General features: G+C 42.8%; 1 protein-coding gene across 3 annotated transcripts; it reads right to left on the reverse strand.

Annotated features, from left to right (window-relative positions):
- Positions 1 to 1,236: 1,236 nt before the first annotated feature.
- On the reverse strand, positions 1,237 to 17,249 carry LOC103477754 (uncharacterized). 3 transcript variants are annotated; one of them, XM_081597171.1, is made up of 7 exons: positions 17,134 to 17,249; positions 14,607 to 14,677; positions 14,266 to 14,361; positions 6,504 to 7,223; positions 5,903 to 6,066; positions 4,025 to 4,140; positions 1,237 to 1,477 (listed from the first exon to the last, which is right to left on the reverse strand). In XM_081597171.1, the coding sequence occupies exons 1-7, from the start codon at positions 17,223 to 17,225 to the stop codon at positions 1,330 to 1,332; spliced, it is 1,407 nt and encodes a 468-aa protein (XP_081453297.1). In that variant the 5' UTR covers positions 17,226 to 17,249; the 3' UTR covers positions 1,237 to 1,329. The 3 variants fall into 3 exon arrangements, 2 of the variants coding, with proteins under 2 accessions (XP_081453297.1, XP_081453298.1); XM_081597172.1 differs by lacking the exon at positions 17,134 to 17,249 and adding an exon at positions 15,213 to 15,351; XR_014083866.1 differs by lacking the exons at positions 1,237 to 1,477; positions 4,025 to 4,140 and adding an exon at positions 6,163 to 6,283 and having other exon boundaries at positions 5,937 to 6,066.

Genomic DNA, 17,249 nt, shown 5'->3' on the forward strand with positions numbered 1-17,249 from the left:
CAAGAGCTTCAAAATGTGACAGATTTATGGGAATTTAGGCAGAAAATGTGTAAAAATTAAAAACTAAAGACGTTCAGATGACATATTTATCAAATGTTTGTGGTTGGATGAAAACAATATTCACATGTAAGTAAATTGCTGTTCACCCACCTCTTTGCCCCCTGCTCTGTGAAAACTAAAGAATAAGAGAACATTTTTTATTATCATTATGATTTAGCATAAAACTTTCGGTTTTGATAAAGCTTAGTTATGGTGTGCCACCGCGTCATTCATGGACAGGGTGCGTAGTTTCCTCCCCCTGTTGAGCTGCCCCGAACCCACCAGAGACCCATTCAGTCCATCGACGGTGCTAAGCAGGTGGTATTCTTGGTGCAGGGCTCCAATTATATCGGTGTTTCTCCATTTTCCAAACAATTGTCCAGAAGCACTCGAGTTTTAATTCCAGTTGCTTTTGTCAACATTTGGTTTCCCACTTAATTTGACCTGGCATGGGGCCTTTCTCCTTCTCAGATATGATTGAACTATCCATTTGGAATCAAGTTAAAGCCGATGTCATTGTTTATAAAACAATTGCTCAAAGATGAAAATATTTTTGAGTTGTTTCAGGAGTTTTTCAAATGCACAGTCTAAACTTCAAGACAGAATATGAAATGCTTAAGATTTTAAGTTTGTCCACTTATTTCTCTTTTATAGAGTATACCCCCTGTAGTTTCCTCTTTTAAAAGAAAACAAAAACCCAGGAATTTATTCCTGAGTTATGCTCAGGAATAACTTTAACATCAAACCATCCTATTTAAAAAAAAAAAAGTTTTACTAGCTGCAAACGTGTAACCAATTTATTTCACATAATGCCACATGGAAAAACTTGTGTTAATTATTGCTGATGTCTGACTGTGTAATTGCTCTGCAAAAATGAATACAATTTAAGTTCTAAAAAAAAAGAGAATATTCCCTGTCAGGAGGATGTTAACATCTGGAAGACGTACAGGTTTCTACTACTGAAGTGGAAGTTGGCCTGCTTATTGTGGAGCGAACGTTCCCAAAGCACTGGAACCTGCAGACAGTCAACAGTGCCGGAAATGGACCTCACAGTGTGAGAACCAGATTCGGATGGACAATAAATGAACCGCTCAGAGGTGGAAGTGCTTCCACGGATGAAAACAAACCTACAGAAGTGACTGTGAACAGAATCTCAATTGCCATGTTAGAAGAACTATAGCAGCTGCAACTTAAAACTTGGCTTTCAGAGATTGAGCTTTTATTTATGACATTCACCAAAATGTGATGACACGGCTGAGTATTCTTGATTGAAGCTTTAAGAGAACAGTGTTAGCCAAAGGGCCAAGAAATCTCCAGACGCTCACAGATGAATTTGGATGCTTCCATCTTGTCTTCTGCTCTCCAGCTCTCTGTGGCTTTTTGTCGTGGCATATGCAGCGCTGCTCCTGACGAACGGGGAATCCCCTCAATCCAGAACCTTTAAGACAGAAACGTGAACCTCAGAACATTTATAACATAAAAAAATTGTACAGCAGCTTATTGACATCAAACTGAAAACTGTCAGCATCTAGATGAGCTGTTGTCTCTTTAAGGATGAAAACACACTTGAAAAGAAGTCGGACTCGAATAAATGAAAGCCGTTTTACAAACTTGGAAGATCGAATTTTAAAGAAAACATTTTTTTGAAAGGACTTTCTTGGCTCTAGTGATCTTTATTTGACCTTGAGTGCACAGGAAAGTGGATTGTGAGAAAGAGGGCGGACATGCAGCAAAGGTCAACAGGTCGGGACTCAAACCTGTGATAGCTGAGGCGTCTGTACGGGTCGAGCGCTTTACTCCAGCGTCACCGCCGCACCCTAGATGTCTGTTTACAGTTGAATCTAAAATTATTCAACCTCATAAAGGAAATAACTGACACTACGAAAAGTAAAAAAAATTAATAAACCCAATGTAGCAAAAATATTTTACTCAAATTCAACATAAAGTCTTACTTCCAATCATAAATCCTAAAAATGATTCATCCTTTTGAACAGAAGTTTTCACTTTTTGCATGTGTTTGCAAATCAGGTGTTTTATCTTGATCACCCCTGACTTAACCAATGAAGGCCTCCATCAATCCCGTTTGGATTGGTGGGGGCCACGGCCCACTGAGGTTTGGTTTTAGGACAAGTCCTGGGAGATCCTGGAGTCGTTGTCACTCAGTATATTTAACTCTTCTACAAGCTTGTGGAAAATATATTTACATTTTTACTTAAAGTGACCCAGAATTAGTTGAACATGTTGGTCTAGATATGTTGTAATTTTCCTGTTAACTAAAAAATTGCTGTTTGTGATAAGCCAAAGCTCATAATGACTTCAAAATGTCTATCTTTTCATGTTTTTCACCCGATGGGTTGATGACGCATTTTGGTCTGTTCTGTACTGAAATCCGCAGTACAGGACGTAAACACAGGAAGGCTAACTTTACCTGAGTTGATGTTTTTCATATTGCATTTGACTGGTGTAATTTTAGATAATACCACACTGTGTCACTATTGGCTGTAATTTAAAAAAACAAACGGGTGAGGTGGTGAATCTGGGTAAGTTCCCACATGAAAAAAAGAAGAGCGCACAGGAAGAGAGCTGGACCTGAACACAACTTCCAAATGACCTGCATTTGTGCTCTTAACATTTCTCTCCAGAAGACTTTGGGTCATTTGTATGAGCAAAACTGACAAAGGCTCCAACAGGTGATCGTTACCTTCGGAAGCTAAAAATAAATGTTGTGCTTAAATAGTCTGAGCTCTTTGAAATGCTAACATAGCTATACTGCCACCAGTACTGTATTAAAGACTGAAACTGGTTTTATTGTAGATAAGCAATCACTCCAGGCGTCGGGTTAGGACAGCTATTATATATGTTGAGGTGAGTTATAGAAAGGAGAGAAGGTCCGAGTCCAGAATTAGGCTTAACTTGATTTTAATATACTTCCAGCTTCATCCATACACATAACGGGCAGGATTCAAGTGGGTGCGCTTGTAGATGAGATTGTGTGTGTATGGGTGTATGAGTGTGTATGTAGGTGTGAGTATGTGTGGTTTCATTCAATGGACGCACACAATATAAGGAGGTAATAACAAATCTGCCTTGAGAGCCGCCCCACTGAATGCTCATGTCCATAAGTGAAGTATGAACAAAAAAACCACCCAGTGGAGGAAAAAGGCACCACACATGAAACACCTAGATAAAGAAAACCAAACTAAAGGGCTGGAACAAATAATTAACAATCTTTTGTACAAGTACTGAATATTAAACCACCGATTAGACTGGACCGGACCCTAAGCAGCTGTTATCGGCCGACACAGCGCTACAGACAAACATCAAAGACAAGCAGTGCTAATGGAGCTACTACTAATTGAAATGCTAACAAAGCTATACTGCTGCTGATACTGAATATGAAACCACCAATCTGACCATAAGAAGCCTGGACCCAAAACAGCTGTTACCGGACCGGACACAGAGCTACAGAACTACTTACCAGATCACACAGTCTGACCAGAGGTAAGTGCTATTCATTGTTTCATTTATGAAGCTGAAGGCAGCAGCAAAACACCGGCCAACTCTGTCCTCTTCCTCCCTGCTCATCTTCATTGACTTCAACTCGTTCAGTGACATTATCCATCAGTTTTGGCTGGACAGAGCTAGCACAACTGGACATCATTTACCCAGAATGCATAGCAGCGTTTACAACATGGTGACATCTGTGTGACAACATTTTATTAAAATTTATAAAGGGGACGAGCGTTACCACGCTAGGTTGTGATTGACAGCGATAAGACCCGCCTCTGGGCTCTGATTGGTTGTTTCTAGTTAGCACTCACGCACTGGGAGAAGGCAGAGAAGTCCGATATTTTCATGTATTATTTATCTAATACCATACTGTCAGGACATGCAACAGCTTCAACAAATATGTAAGAAGATATTTTCAAGAAAAAGTTACATAGTGCAGCTTCAAATGTACATATTTTGAGATAATAGTTCTTACTCAAGAAAGTTCCTACGTCCATCAACCCAGGACCAATTGTGTCGAAAGTGATGTAACCCTATCCAGTATCCATGGTTATCAGAATCGTATTTCTGGGTGTGATTGTTGATAAATTCCTGTGAACAGATTTTATTTTAGACTGTCGTAAATCTTTTTTACTTTGAGCTATCAATCAATCAAGTTTATTCCTAACACATTTCAGTAACAAGGCACTTCAAAGTGTTTCATATCAAAATACACAAAAATATGAAGTCATAGAACACACAATTAAAAATCAAAGCATTACATTTTCTCAAGTTTTGAAACAATCAACATCATAAGGATGTTGATGAGGATTAATTTTTTAGGCCGACCTATAAAGACACTGTTGCATTAATCAATGTGACTAAAGATAAACACATGGTGAGTTTCTCTAGATCTTGCTGGGACATTGGTCCTTTTACCCTGAAAATGTTCTTCAAGTGATAGAAGGCCAATTTCGTAACTGTCTTTAAGTAGTTCTGAAGGCTCAGGTCAGAGTTCATCACTAGAACCAGATTTTGGGCCTGCTTGCTGGTTTCTTGCTGTAATAGCTAAAGCTGTGCTTTGACTCTAGATCGCACAACCACACATTTACCTGTTGTAAGCATTTATTCAGTGATTGGATTGGTTCAGAGTCACCTGGTGACATCGTGATGTAGAGCCGTGTATCATCTGCGTAGTTAGGGTAGCTAATCTTATTTACTGTTATATCCTGAGCTAGTGGGAGCATACGGATATCAAATGATGGTACATTCACACCAAATGAGTGTTGAGCGTCAGGCACGTCTGGTTTACATTCAAAGTCTATGTGGAGGCATGTGGAGGCATGTGGAGGTGCGTTTAGAGCACCTAGCGCAGTGCAATTTGATCCGTTTGGAGCGTTTTGAGTGTTTGACATGTCTCGTCCGATGCTCCACATAGGCTTTAAATGTAAACCAGACGCACCTGATGCTCAAAACGTGTTTAGTGTGAACGCATCATGAGAGGGGTCCTAGGATTTGAACCTTGGGGTACCCCGCATGATTTCTATCCACTTCGTTGATACGTTACCTATTGAAACAAAGATATCTTGCATGTCTCCATGGAGACTTGTTCCTACCAGACACAACCTTCACTTTAGTGGGTGCAATAAAATCAATTATATCTGAAATTATAGAATGTAAGTTATCTACCATCTCATCGTCATGGTTACAACTTAAAGGCGAGATGGACTATAATTGATTAAAAGTTTCTGCTGTGAAAGAACGTTGTGTGATAGTGGCCGTTTTACTAAGTGAGTCAATGGAGAAAGTATTTTAAAACATAACAGTAAAATGATCTGACAGGGCGACATCAGTTACAGAAACACAGGAAATATTCACACCCGTCCTGATAATCACGTCCAGTGTGTGTTCAATTGTGTGCTGATTGTTTAACATGTTGAATTGGACCAAAATGATCAAGAAAGTCACAACTGTTTAGCTCTCTGTCTTTGGGCTCGTCAACATGGATGTTAAAATCTCCCACAGTTATGAAACAGTCATAATTGTTGCATATAAGAGACAAAAGCTCATTAAAGTCAAAGAAGTTTTCCACACGTTGGGGTTTTGTACAAAGTTAGTATCAGAGTTAATTTATGGCCTTTTACCTCAATTGACGACATTCAAAAGAGTTAAAATGACCTAAAAATATATATTTTTTGCAATTTAAGAAGTTCTTATTCATTGAGGCCACGTCTCCTCCTCTTTTTTATTGAGACTTTAAAAATTATAATTTGGAGACGCTGATTCAGTTAGTGCATGTGATACAGTATTGTCAAGCCATTAATCTTCCAGAATAGCTTTAAACTTCAAGAGAAGAGGTGGTGTTTTGTTTTACCTGCTCCTCCAGATCATCAATTACAACCAAGTCTCCACCTTCAGTCTTACACAACTGTCGACTTCGGTCCCAGTTTGCATAACCTATGTCATATGGATAAATATAGTAGCAGTGTCCCTTGTAGGATTTCTCATGTTTGGCGCAATGCTGGCATTTCGGTCTCACTAGACAAGGAGAAAGAGCAGAATAAAGTGAAACTTTGGTAAAATAATCTCAAAACAAAAAATATTAATTTCTAAAAGAAATCCACGTGAACTTACTTAATATTTTAATAATCAAAATTACTGAAGCAAAGCTTTTAAAGGTAGAGTGCAGATCAATGTTGGAAGGTGATTAAATGATGATATCATTCTAGTCAGAAGTGGCGTACCACAGGGTTCACTAAAAAACAAAAACATTCTCTGAAACCAAAACTTGGCTGTAAACCTGCTGCTAATGAATTAATTTTACTGGCTCACTTTGCTGTCAGGAAAGTGACCTTCAGCACTCTACCTGTGATAGTAATGGTCAGCTATGTCTTCGAAAACTGTTTATAATTTAATATATATATATATAAAAAGAATAATCAAGAGTTTCAAAGTTAATCTAGAAATGTAATTACACGATACTGGGCACAAATCACGAACTGGAAAATTGTCAAATTTCATGAGGGCATCATAAAAGTTTTTCAGAGCATCTCTCTCTCTGCATCGCTTCTCTGCCTGGTCTGTCAATACTCTCAGCTTCTCTCTCTCTTTCTTCAGCTCCTCTTTCTCTGTGCTCAGATCCTTTTTCTCTTTGTTCAGTTTGTCTTTCTCCTGTCTCAGCTCGTGTTTGTCTTCACTCAGCCTGTCTCTCTCTTTGCTCAGCTCCTCTGTCTTCCTGCTCAGCTCATCTTTCTCATTGTTCAGCTCGTCATTCTTTCTGCTCAGCTCATCTTTCTCTCTGCTCAGCTCGTTAATCTTATTCCTCAGCTCGTCTCTCTCTTTGCTCAGCTCCTCTGTCTTCCTGCTCAGCTCGTCTCTCTCTTTGTTCAGCTCGTCTTTCTCATCGTTCGGCTCGTCTTTCTCATTGCTCAGCTCGTCATTCTTTCTGCTCAGCTCATCTTTCTCTCTGCTCAGCTCGTCAATCTTATTCCTCAGCTCGTCTCTCTCTTTGTTCAGCTCCTCTCTGACTTGAGTTAGCCTCTTTTGGATAAACCCAGCTTTTTCTAGGCTCAGGTGTCTGTCTCGGACCACCTCCTCCATCTCGTTCTCCATCATCTTTTGTTCCTCAATAAGTTGTCTTCTATCTGTTATAAGGGTTTTGATACTTTCCTGCTGATTGGCTGTCTTCATATTCACTATAAAAACACAAATTAGTCAGAAAAGTCAGTGAATTTATCTGTGCCAGAGAAGCATCAACATTTTCAGTTTCTCTCTCAAACACTATTAGGATATTAGACAGTATTGGTGGGATAAGATAAGGTCATTTTATTTATATAGCACATTTTCAGCAACCAGGTAATTCAAAGTGCTTTTCATGAATTAGAAGTAAATACAACAAAACAACTAACCAAAAGAAAGAGCAAAAAAGAAAAGAAAGTATAACCCCATGTTTAAGAATAAGTAGTTCATGATTTATAAAATAGTAGCGGTTTCTCTCGATTCTTTTCCTGATAATGCTGATCTAAGGTAATGAGTAGTTTCTCTTGATAAGCTAATAGGAGTTTCTCTGGATTCTACGTTTGTTCTAATTCCTGAATATATAAATTAGATACTCCTGTTATAAGCAAAAGTACGCCATAATTTATAAACTGGAAGGAGTTTCTATGGATAATATTAAGGTAAATATTGGTCTAGAGAAGTAAAAGTGTTGGTCCTCCATGTTTGACTATAAAGTAGGTGGCCCTAAATGTTGATCTAGATCAGTGGTTCTTAACATTTTTTGAGGTACCGAACCCCCCAGTTGCATATGCGCATTCACCGAACCCTCCTTATTCCAACCCCCCGCCCCCCTCATTTACTAAATTTACTAATTTAGTAAATGATCAATGTATTTGAAACATGTATTATCTGGGACTATATTAGAATCAAATGGAAATTATGTGAATGAAAATGTTTTGTTTAAGTATTAGAAAATTGCTCAGGTTTATGGTGAATGGGGTTTTGGAAAATCCATCCATCCATCCATTTTCTTCCGCTTATCCGGGGTCGGGTCGCGGGGGCAGCAGCTTCAGAAGGGAGGCCCAGACTTCCCTCTCCCCAGCCACTTCTTCCAGCTCCTCCGGGGGAATCCCAAGGCGTTCCCAGGCCAGCCGAGAGACGTAATCCCTCCAGCGTGTCCTGGGTCTTCCCCGAGGCCTCCTCCCGGTGGGACGTGCCCGGAACACCTCACCAGGGAGGCGTCCAGGAGGCATCCTTACCAGATGCCCGAGCCTCAACTGGCTCCTCTCGACGTGGAGGAGCAGCGGCTCTACTCTGAGTCCCTCCCGGATGACCGAGCTTCTCACCCTATCTCTAAGGGAGAGCCCAGCCACTCTGCGGAGGAAACCCATTTCGGCCACTTGTACCCGTGATCTCGTTCTTTCGGTCATCACCCAAAGCTCATGACCATAGATGAGGGTGGGAACGTAGATCGACCGGTAAATCGAGAGCTTCGCTTTTTGGCTCAGCTCTCTCTTCACCACGACGGACCGGTACAGCGCCCGCTTCACAGCAGACGCTGCCCCAATCCGCCTGTCGATCTCCCGTTCCCTTCTTCCCTCATTCGTGAACAAGATCCCCAGATACTTAAACTCCTCCACTTGAGGCAGGACGACCCCCCTGACCCGGAGAAGGCACTCTACCCTTTTCCGGCTCAAGACCATGGCCTCGGATTTGGAGGCACTGAGCCTCATCCCGGCCGCTTCACTCGGCTGCGAACCGCTCCAGTGAGAGCTGCAGATCACGTTCCGATGAAGCCAACAGGACCACATCATCCGCAAAAAGCAGAGATGCGATCCTAAGGCCACCAAAACGGATCCCCTCAACACCTCGGCTGCGCCTAGAAATTCTGTCCATAAAAGTAATGAACAGAATCGGTGACAAAGGGCAGCCTTGGCGGAGTCCAACTCTCACCGGAAACGAGCCCGACTTACTGCCGGCAATGTGGACCAGACTCTGACACCGGTCATACAGGGACCTGACAGCCCGTATCAAAGGGCCCGGTACCCCATACTCCCGGAGTACCCCCCACAGGGCCCCCCGAGGGACACGGTCGAACACCTTCTCCAAGTCCACAAAACACATGTAGACTGGTTGGGCGAACTCCCATGCACCCTCCAGGACCCCGCTGAGGGTGTAGAGCTGGTCCAGTGTTCCATGACCAGGACGAAAACCACACTGCTCTTCCTGAATCCGAGGTTCGACTATCCGACGGACCCTCCTCTCCAGGACCCCTGAATAGACCTTACCAGGGAGGCTTAAGAGTGTGATCCCCCTGTAATTGGAGCACACCCTCCGGTCCCCCTGTTTAAACAGGGGGACCACCACCCCAGTCTGCCAGTCCAGGGGAACTGCCCCCGATGTCCATGCGATATTGCAGAGTCGCGTTAGCCAACACAACCCCGCAACATCCAGAGCCTTAAGGAACTCCGGGCGGATCTCATCCACCCGCGGGGCCCTGCCACCGAGGAGCTTTTTGACCACCTCGGCGACCTCGTCCCCAGAGACTGGAGAGCCCAAACCAGAGTCCCCATGCTCAGCTTCCTTAACAGAAGGCATGTTGGTGGGATTGAGGAGGTCTTCGAAGTATTCCGCCCATCGGCCCACAACGTCCCGAGTTGAGGTCAGCAGCGCACCATCCCCACTATAAACAGTGTTGGTGCTGCACTGCTTCCCCCTCCTGAGACGCCGGATGGTGGACCAGAATCGCCTCGAAGCCGTACGGAAGTCTGTCTCCATGGCCTCTCCAAACTCCTCCCACGCCCGAGTTTTTGCCTCAGCGACAACCCGAGCCGCATGCCGCTTCGCCTGCCGGTACCCATCAGCTGCTTCTGGAGTCCCACAGGCCAAAAAGGCCCGATAGGACTCCTTCTTCAGCATGACAGCATCCCTCACCGAAGGTGTCCACCAACGGGTTCGAGGGTTGCCGCCGCGACAGGCACCAACGACCTTGCGGCCGCAGCTCCGATAGGCCGCCTCGGCAATGGAGGTACGGAACATGGTCCACTCAGACTCAATGTCCCCCACCTCCCCCGGAACGTGTTCGAAGTTCTGCTGGAGATGAGAGTTGAAGCTCCGTCTCACAGGGGACTCCGCCAGACGTTCCCAGCAGACCCTCACTACACGTTTGGGCCTGCCAGGTCTGACCGGCTTCCTCCCCCACCACCGGAGCCAACTCGTCACCAGGTAGTGGTCAGTGGACAGCTCCGCACCTCTCTTCACCCGAGTGTCCAAGACATACGGCCGCAAATCCGATGAGACGATGACAAAGTCAATCATCGAACTGCGGCCTAGGGCGTCCTGGTGCCAAGTGCACATATTCAGGCATAAGGGCCATGTTCAGGCCCTTATGCCTGAACATGGTGTTCGTGATGGACAATCCGTGATGAGCACAGAAGTCCAACAACAGAACACCGCTTGGGTTCAGATCGGGGGGGCCGTTCCTCCCAACCACGCCTCTCCAGGTCTCACTGTCATTGCCCACGTGAGCGTTGAAGTCTCCCAATAGAACAAGGGAGTCCCCAGGAGGGGCAGTACCCCCTCTAAGGACTCCAAGAAGGGTGGGTAATCTGAACTGCCGTTCGGCCCGTAAGCACAAACAACAGTCAGAACCCGTCCCCCCACCCGTAGGTGGAGGGAGGCCACCCTCTCGTTCACCGGGGTGAACCCCAACGTACAGGCGCCCAAATGGGGGGCAACAAGTATGCCCACTCCAGCCCGGCGCCTCTCACCATGGGCAACTCCAGAGTGGAAGTACGTCCAGCCCCTCTCAAGGAGACTGGTTCCAGAACCAGAGCCATGCGTCGAGGTGAGGCCGACTATTTCTAGCCGGAACCTCTCAGCCTCGCACACTAGCTCCGGTTCCTTCCCCACCAGAGAGGTGACGTTCCACGTCCCGAGAGCTTCTGCAGCCGAGGATCAGACCACCAGGGTCCCCTCCCTTGGCTGCCGCCCATAGCACAATTTTGGAAAATGATTGTGTTAACTTTTATATTTAGGATTGAATATTATATTTGATAGGTTAGAAAAAGGAATTATACTCCATTCTATTCTGTTGATTGTATGTATTACTTTTTGGTTTATGGCAGGGCTCAATCTTTTGAGGTGCTGAGTGTAAAAGAACAAAATTAGGTTTGTGGAGACAAACCTTTGCTTTAACACTACAGGAGTTTAAGTTTTTAACTGAGAATCTGTGTAGGGAGAGAAAGCGGGAGAGATGCCAGATTTCACAGCTATCTGTGAAATACCTTTGTTTCTGTTTGCCCAGATGGTCTTAGAACCGCAGGAGGTCAAGACAAGCTCTCCGCTCCTTTTGTTTAAACAAAGGGGCAAAATGGCCTTTGATCTTGGCAGTAAAAAAAGGGGAAAGTTCTACGTTTCTCAGACTGTCCAAGATAGTTTCAGTTGGTCAAGCAGAGGTACGCCTTATTTGAATATATTAAAGAGGAAAAACCCGCCTACATTATAAAATAGCGGTTCTCAACGTGGGCGGTACCGCCCCCCAGGGGGCGTTCAGAGGACGGCAGGGCGCGCTGGCGGACATTTTTACAAAAGGGGGGCGCTGGGATGCCTTTGGGGGGCGTTTGGTTGAAGGTAAACTTTACACCTTAAATCCACAACAATACCAGTTTAGACTTTGAGCAACTTGGTAAAACTGTGTTGTGTAACATTAAATCATGCTTGGCTGCAACTGTATCGATGGCAGCTCTTCTTCTTCTATTCAGTGTTTGTTAGCTTCTGTTAGCTTCTTGGCGTAGCTCCTCTCCTGCTACTGGTAGCTAAAATCACGATACCCTCACTGAGTATCCCTCTGAAACATGAACCCATTTAAATAAAGAAATCCCTCCATGTGTGATACCACGATATAGAGCGTTCATTTTATAGCGTTAACACGGTGCTGTAAGTGGTCCGGTATGAAACGGGGTGATAGAACAACACAGCACTTTTAAATTTCAATAATCAGAATGCAGAAATAGTTTCTGTTGTTTTAAAAGGTTTATGTCAGTCTGCCTTTTCCCCATTGATACGCTTCCCGACCGCCCTGCACCTTAGGGGCTTAAAAAAAAAAAAGAAGACGCGCACATTGCGCAAAACTCTGAAACAGGAGAAGCGGGACATAAAACGGAGCGACGAACTAGATGTGAATTATGGCATAAAAACAAGAGAATCCGTTGAACAGTGAAAAATCAACACATGAGGTGAAAAACATGACGATTAGGCGGCGCAGCAGGTGATGAGTGAAAATTATTGATGGTCAATAAACGATAAAATAAATGTAGCAACAGGACAGAAACTAAAGTGGACATTAATAAACCAAGAGAGGATAAAACTAATCAAATGAAACTAAATGGAAATGAATGAAGTACAAAATGCAAGAATAAACTAAGAAACTAAAGTAAATTCAGAGGAATAAACTGGTATGGCAAGACCTTTCTAGCAATAATTAATACAGAGACTGTATGGCAAGAATAAACACACTATTTCCAGATAAAAGGTAAAATAATATTGTTGAAGTGTTATGGGTTTGTTGAGACCACATCTAGTACTGAGAATAAATATATATTACAGATCATAACAGTAAAGAACTGATCACTTATTTATGTTTTTAATTAGATTTGATATTATTTCTTCAATATTATTTTTCATGTCCGTGTTATTGTCATGAGGCTGATGACTCCATGACACTTTCAATTTGACTCATTAGGATTTAAGAACCAGATTTGTTCTTTGTAATTCCTGTCCAATAAAACTATTAATCTATAAATCAATAGACAGGTCTATATCTCTTACCTAGAGTTCTCCAAAGGATCATAATTCCTCACAGTAAGTTGATGTAAACATCCATACAGGTCAGCCTGTGTCCAGTTTGAGTGAAAGGAGGTGCGCGCGATCCCGCTGAGGCAAAGCGCAGAGGCGCCAGCTGTGTGATTGGTCTGCGCGCTGTCGGGTTTAAATGCAAAAACTATAAACCTATCTATTATAAACCTATCCTTTAGGAATAAATCTGCTCTGCTAGTGAAATGCTAAGAGCAAAAGAAACGCTTGCAGCCCGGCTTAAAAAAAAAGAAGATTTTTTTATTTTCCTACAAATGTAAACAAGCAACGCTTAGCCTGGCGGCGGGGCTAGTAAAGCATGGCGGGCCGCCAGGTTTATAATACACTGGGGGAAACCCTGAATATTAATAATAAAATAATGGTCAGTGCAAAGTCGCTTGCAAATTCTTTGGTGGGGGCGGTGAGGGACCAGGATAGAGGCTGGGGGGGCGCTGACCCGAAAAGGGTTGAGAAACACCGTTATAAAAGTTTGTGCCCGGGAGTAACAAATTAGATTTGTTCTTACAATTCTCCAAAAACGCGTCTTTTTCTATCTTCTTTGTCTCAGGTAATGAATGTATGTCTCTGTTGTTCTGCAGTTTCTGTTGTAATTTTATACTTTGTCTCCTATCGGATTAAATTCTGCAATTCTGTGACGTCAACTCGCATTGTTGTGTTTTCTTGTGGCCACACGCGGCCGCCGAGAGAACCTGGGATCCAAGAGGAAGAGAGAGCCGGACCTTTTTCCAAAATTAACCAATTCAGAGAAATTCCTCCTTAGCAAGTCTCACAGTACTTCTCTGTAGATTTCAATCATCCAAATTAATATGGCGGTACCACCGGACCAACCAGCAACTTCTCGAAGATCGATTCCATCCTGTTAGTGAGTTTTAGTGCCAAAGTTTGCCTGTGAGATCACAAACAACTTGCGCTTCTTTCACACAGCATGTCAATCTGAGTGTTCGCTAGTCGGCCCAGGCCACCTCCAAACAGCAGATATCCAGCTATCATGCATTCAAAAGAATCCGGGGTTAGGGTTAGAGTACTCCCAGGTTTCGGGCTGATCGCTAGGTTTTAGTTGTAGCTAATCTTATTTACTGTTATAACCTGAGCTGGTGGGAGTATATAAATATTGAATGATGGTTTGTCCGCACATACTAAACTACGCCTTTAGCTCTTCCATAAAAACTTTAACACCTTGACAGGTTTCAAGCTGGGCAGCATTAAGTTGAACTGATTCTTGGTGACCCTTCAGTGTCCCTGACTTTTTGTCAACCCTCAGATCTCCTCTTACTGCTGAACACTTGCATCCCAATGCTTTAAACCTCTAAATACTTGTTTATAAAGGAAGAAACTTAAAATATATTCTGTTGAAATGAAACTCACTGTAGACGATTTTTGCAGCCAGTATGACACAAAGCAACCCCAAACACACTAAAAACACAGAAGAGCACCGGAGTTTTGATGGCTCCACTTCTGCAGCTGAAAAAAACAAGCAATGGAATCAATAAGTTATTGATTAACCAATCAATAAAATTTATTTGTATCACACAATTCTCAGATGATACAAAAAAATTAAAGATGTGACATAAAAACAATTCCTGTTACAGCCCATGTTAAGAAACTATAACTACCTATAGAAGGAATAAAAATGTATGAAATGCTTTTTGGTAGCATTGTTACTTTTTAATCCTCAAAAACTGTAAAATACGTATAGAGTCACTTACATTTAAGAGGATGTTTGTCATTGTTGACACTGACTGCAGAAGAGCTGTCTTCATCCCTGCTGTTCTCCATCCTTCACGGGGAAAATAACAAAGATTTAGATGTTATAAAATGTCCAACAGCTGCTTGAGCGATCTCAGCTGCAGCTCATGGAAAGCAGGCGGGTTCTTCTTCCTCTTCTTCAAAGTCTTCAGGGTGTGATGCAGCATCTCCATCGCTGCTCTGTGGTTCATTTCTTTACTCCAACAGTTTTGGGAAACAAGTTTCTGCAACAAACCTTTCATGCCAAGAAGCTCTCACTCTGTCTCATAAACAGTTCTGCAATTATCCTGTCCTTGGTTATAAAATATATCTATTCACTCCATAAGGGTTTACACTCTGATGCATAGAATATGTTTCACTATCTTTGCTCTTGTAGAAGATACTTTAACAAATCGACCACAGTTACTCATTTGGTGATCAGACCAGCTGAACTTTGTCCTTCCAACATAAACACAGAAAAAGAAATAACTAAGTGATCATTGGTATAAAAGGACAAATATTTCAGTGTTGGAAAATATATAAAAAGATGTGATAAAGCCTAAGCCTTTCAATTAAAAATAACTGACTGTGGGTGTGCTGTGGTGGTTCAGGGGTTAAGGACAACCCACATATGGAGGCCTCAATCCTTGACGCAGCTGTCGCAGGTTCGATTCCCGGCCAGGTGACCTTTGCCGCATGTCTTCCTCTTCTCTCATTACCCACCTTCCTGTCAATTAACTTATAAAATAAAGGCCACTAGAGCCAAAAAAAATGAATAACTGACTGTCTCTTCCCACTCTGCATAGAGTCGGTACTGTTTGCTGATGTTTCTAAAAACATTTATTTTCTCCTTTAAAAAGAGAAGAACTATGTAAGAACTATGTCTGAATAGAGCAGATAATGTTAGCTAAGTTATGATTTAGGATAATAATTTTATCTATGTTCAGAGGTGAGTACTACTAGTTGCATTTACTTCAGTCATTTTTAGGATGGGAAAAGTACTTATAGGAATACTTTTACTGCACTAATATTTACTTGAGTAATATTATGAACTTCTGATAACCTGGAGTAGATTGATTCTGCATTAATAGAAAAAGACTCCAGAGATTGGAAACATTAGTTTCTTAGATTTCTGTAATGTATGATCTAATGTTTATGCAAATCTGAGCATAAATACAAAGCATTTTATACATGTCACTGTTTACATCATCATTGTTTATTTCGTGTCAGTGAAAATGGTTATTTAATTTGAACCTAACATAAACGTTTATGTGTATTGACTAATTTAAAACCTTGTTTACTCTGCAGCATTCCTCCCACTGGGCATCTCTTCTTGAAATCCCAGAAGAATCAGGCTATAAAAATCAGCTCAGCTCTCTCTTCTTCTGCTGCCTCAGAAAAATGACAACGCGTTTCTGTTGTAAAGTTATGAAGCAGCACATGGAGTAGGACGTCTGGAGGTGGGGCTCAATGCCCTCCACCGCCACCAGGTGTCCCCCTGCTCCAGGCCCAGCAGGGTCAGTGAAAACCCGATCACTTCCGAGGAGAGCGGAGCGAGGCCGGGTAGAGTACAGCGGGACTGCCGAAGTAGAGCCAGGGGAAAAGGCGCATAAGTTGTTGACCTGCTCTGCTCATCGTTACTGTTACAGTCCGTAATTTTCGCTGTTACTATTCACAGCAGCAGCTCTGCTATCTCAGCGTCCTCAACCAGACATTATTCTCCTCTCTGGAGTGCGTAATTACGCATTCAGGAGGCCGAGTCCGGTTCGGCTATGTCCGAGCGGATGCTTTACGGTTGTGATCTGGACGGAACCAGCGAGGCACAGACTACATCCTGCTTTGCCTTTAACCCCACAGAAATAGCCTCAAATGACAAACCCTATTGGAAACAGCAATGCGCCTCACTGGTTCCTAAATGGATGGAGAAATAATCAATCTGGGAGCTGATTGTCCGCTCTGACCGTTATTTATACAGACCGGAAGGGCGTCCATTCAGCAGGTGGACGGGGACTGAAGTTTCTCAGTGCTGCGCTGGGCACAAGAGTAAACCCACTAGGAATAGCCTTAATTTGGGGTTAATACATAAGCAACGGATTTTACTGTTGAATATTGATATAATAGTGTAACTGTTAGTCATTTCTATGGCAACGGGTCTGCGTAGCGAAGAAAACACAGGGACCGAGAAAATGAACGAGTGGTTTGGAGGTCAACGGTTTTTCTGCGTTATTTTCCCTTTGCTGTGGTGAACTGCACTAAATATATGATACCTACATCTCCAGGTTTCATTTTGTTAACGGAATTGTTTTGAAGCGGAAGCGACAACACAATTTGAAACAATAACATGCTAAATGTATAATAACGATAGTTAGCATTTAAGCTAACTATCGTAAATTCATTTCTAATACACAGAAATATCTCAAAACAGAATCGATGTTAATAAAACATTGTCCTGCACTTCGAAACACATCTACAATTGATACCTATCTGTTACTTGTGCACTTAACCCACCTGTGAAAACAGAAATCAGTCTTCAGTAATGGCGTTGCTGCGACGCTGACTTTTTCTTCGATGGTTATTTGCAAACAACGAAATTGGTGCATTACCGCCACCCACTGGTAGTCTGG

The sequence above is a fragment of the Poecilia reticulata genome, chromosome 16 (assembly GCF_904066995.2).
Source record: "Poecilia reticulata chromosome 16, P_reticulata-male-v2, whole genome shotgun sequence".
NCBI classification, from domain to species: Eukaryota; Metazoa; Chordata; class Actinopteri; order Cyprinodontiformes; family Poeciliidae; genus Poecilia; species Poecilia reticulata.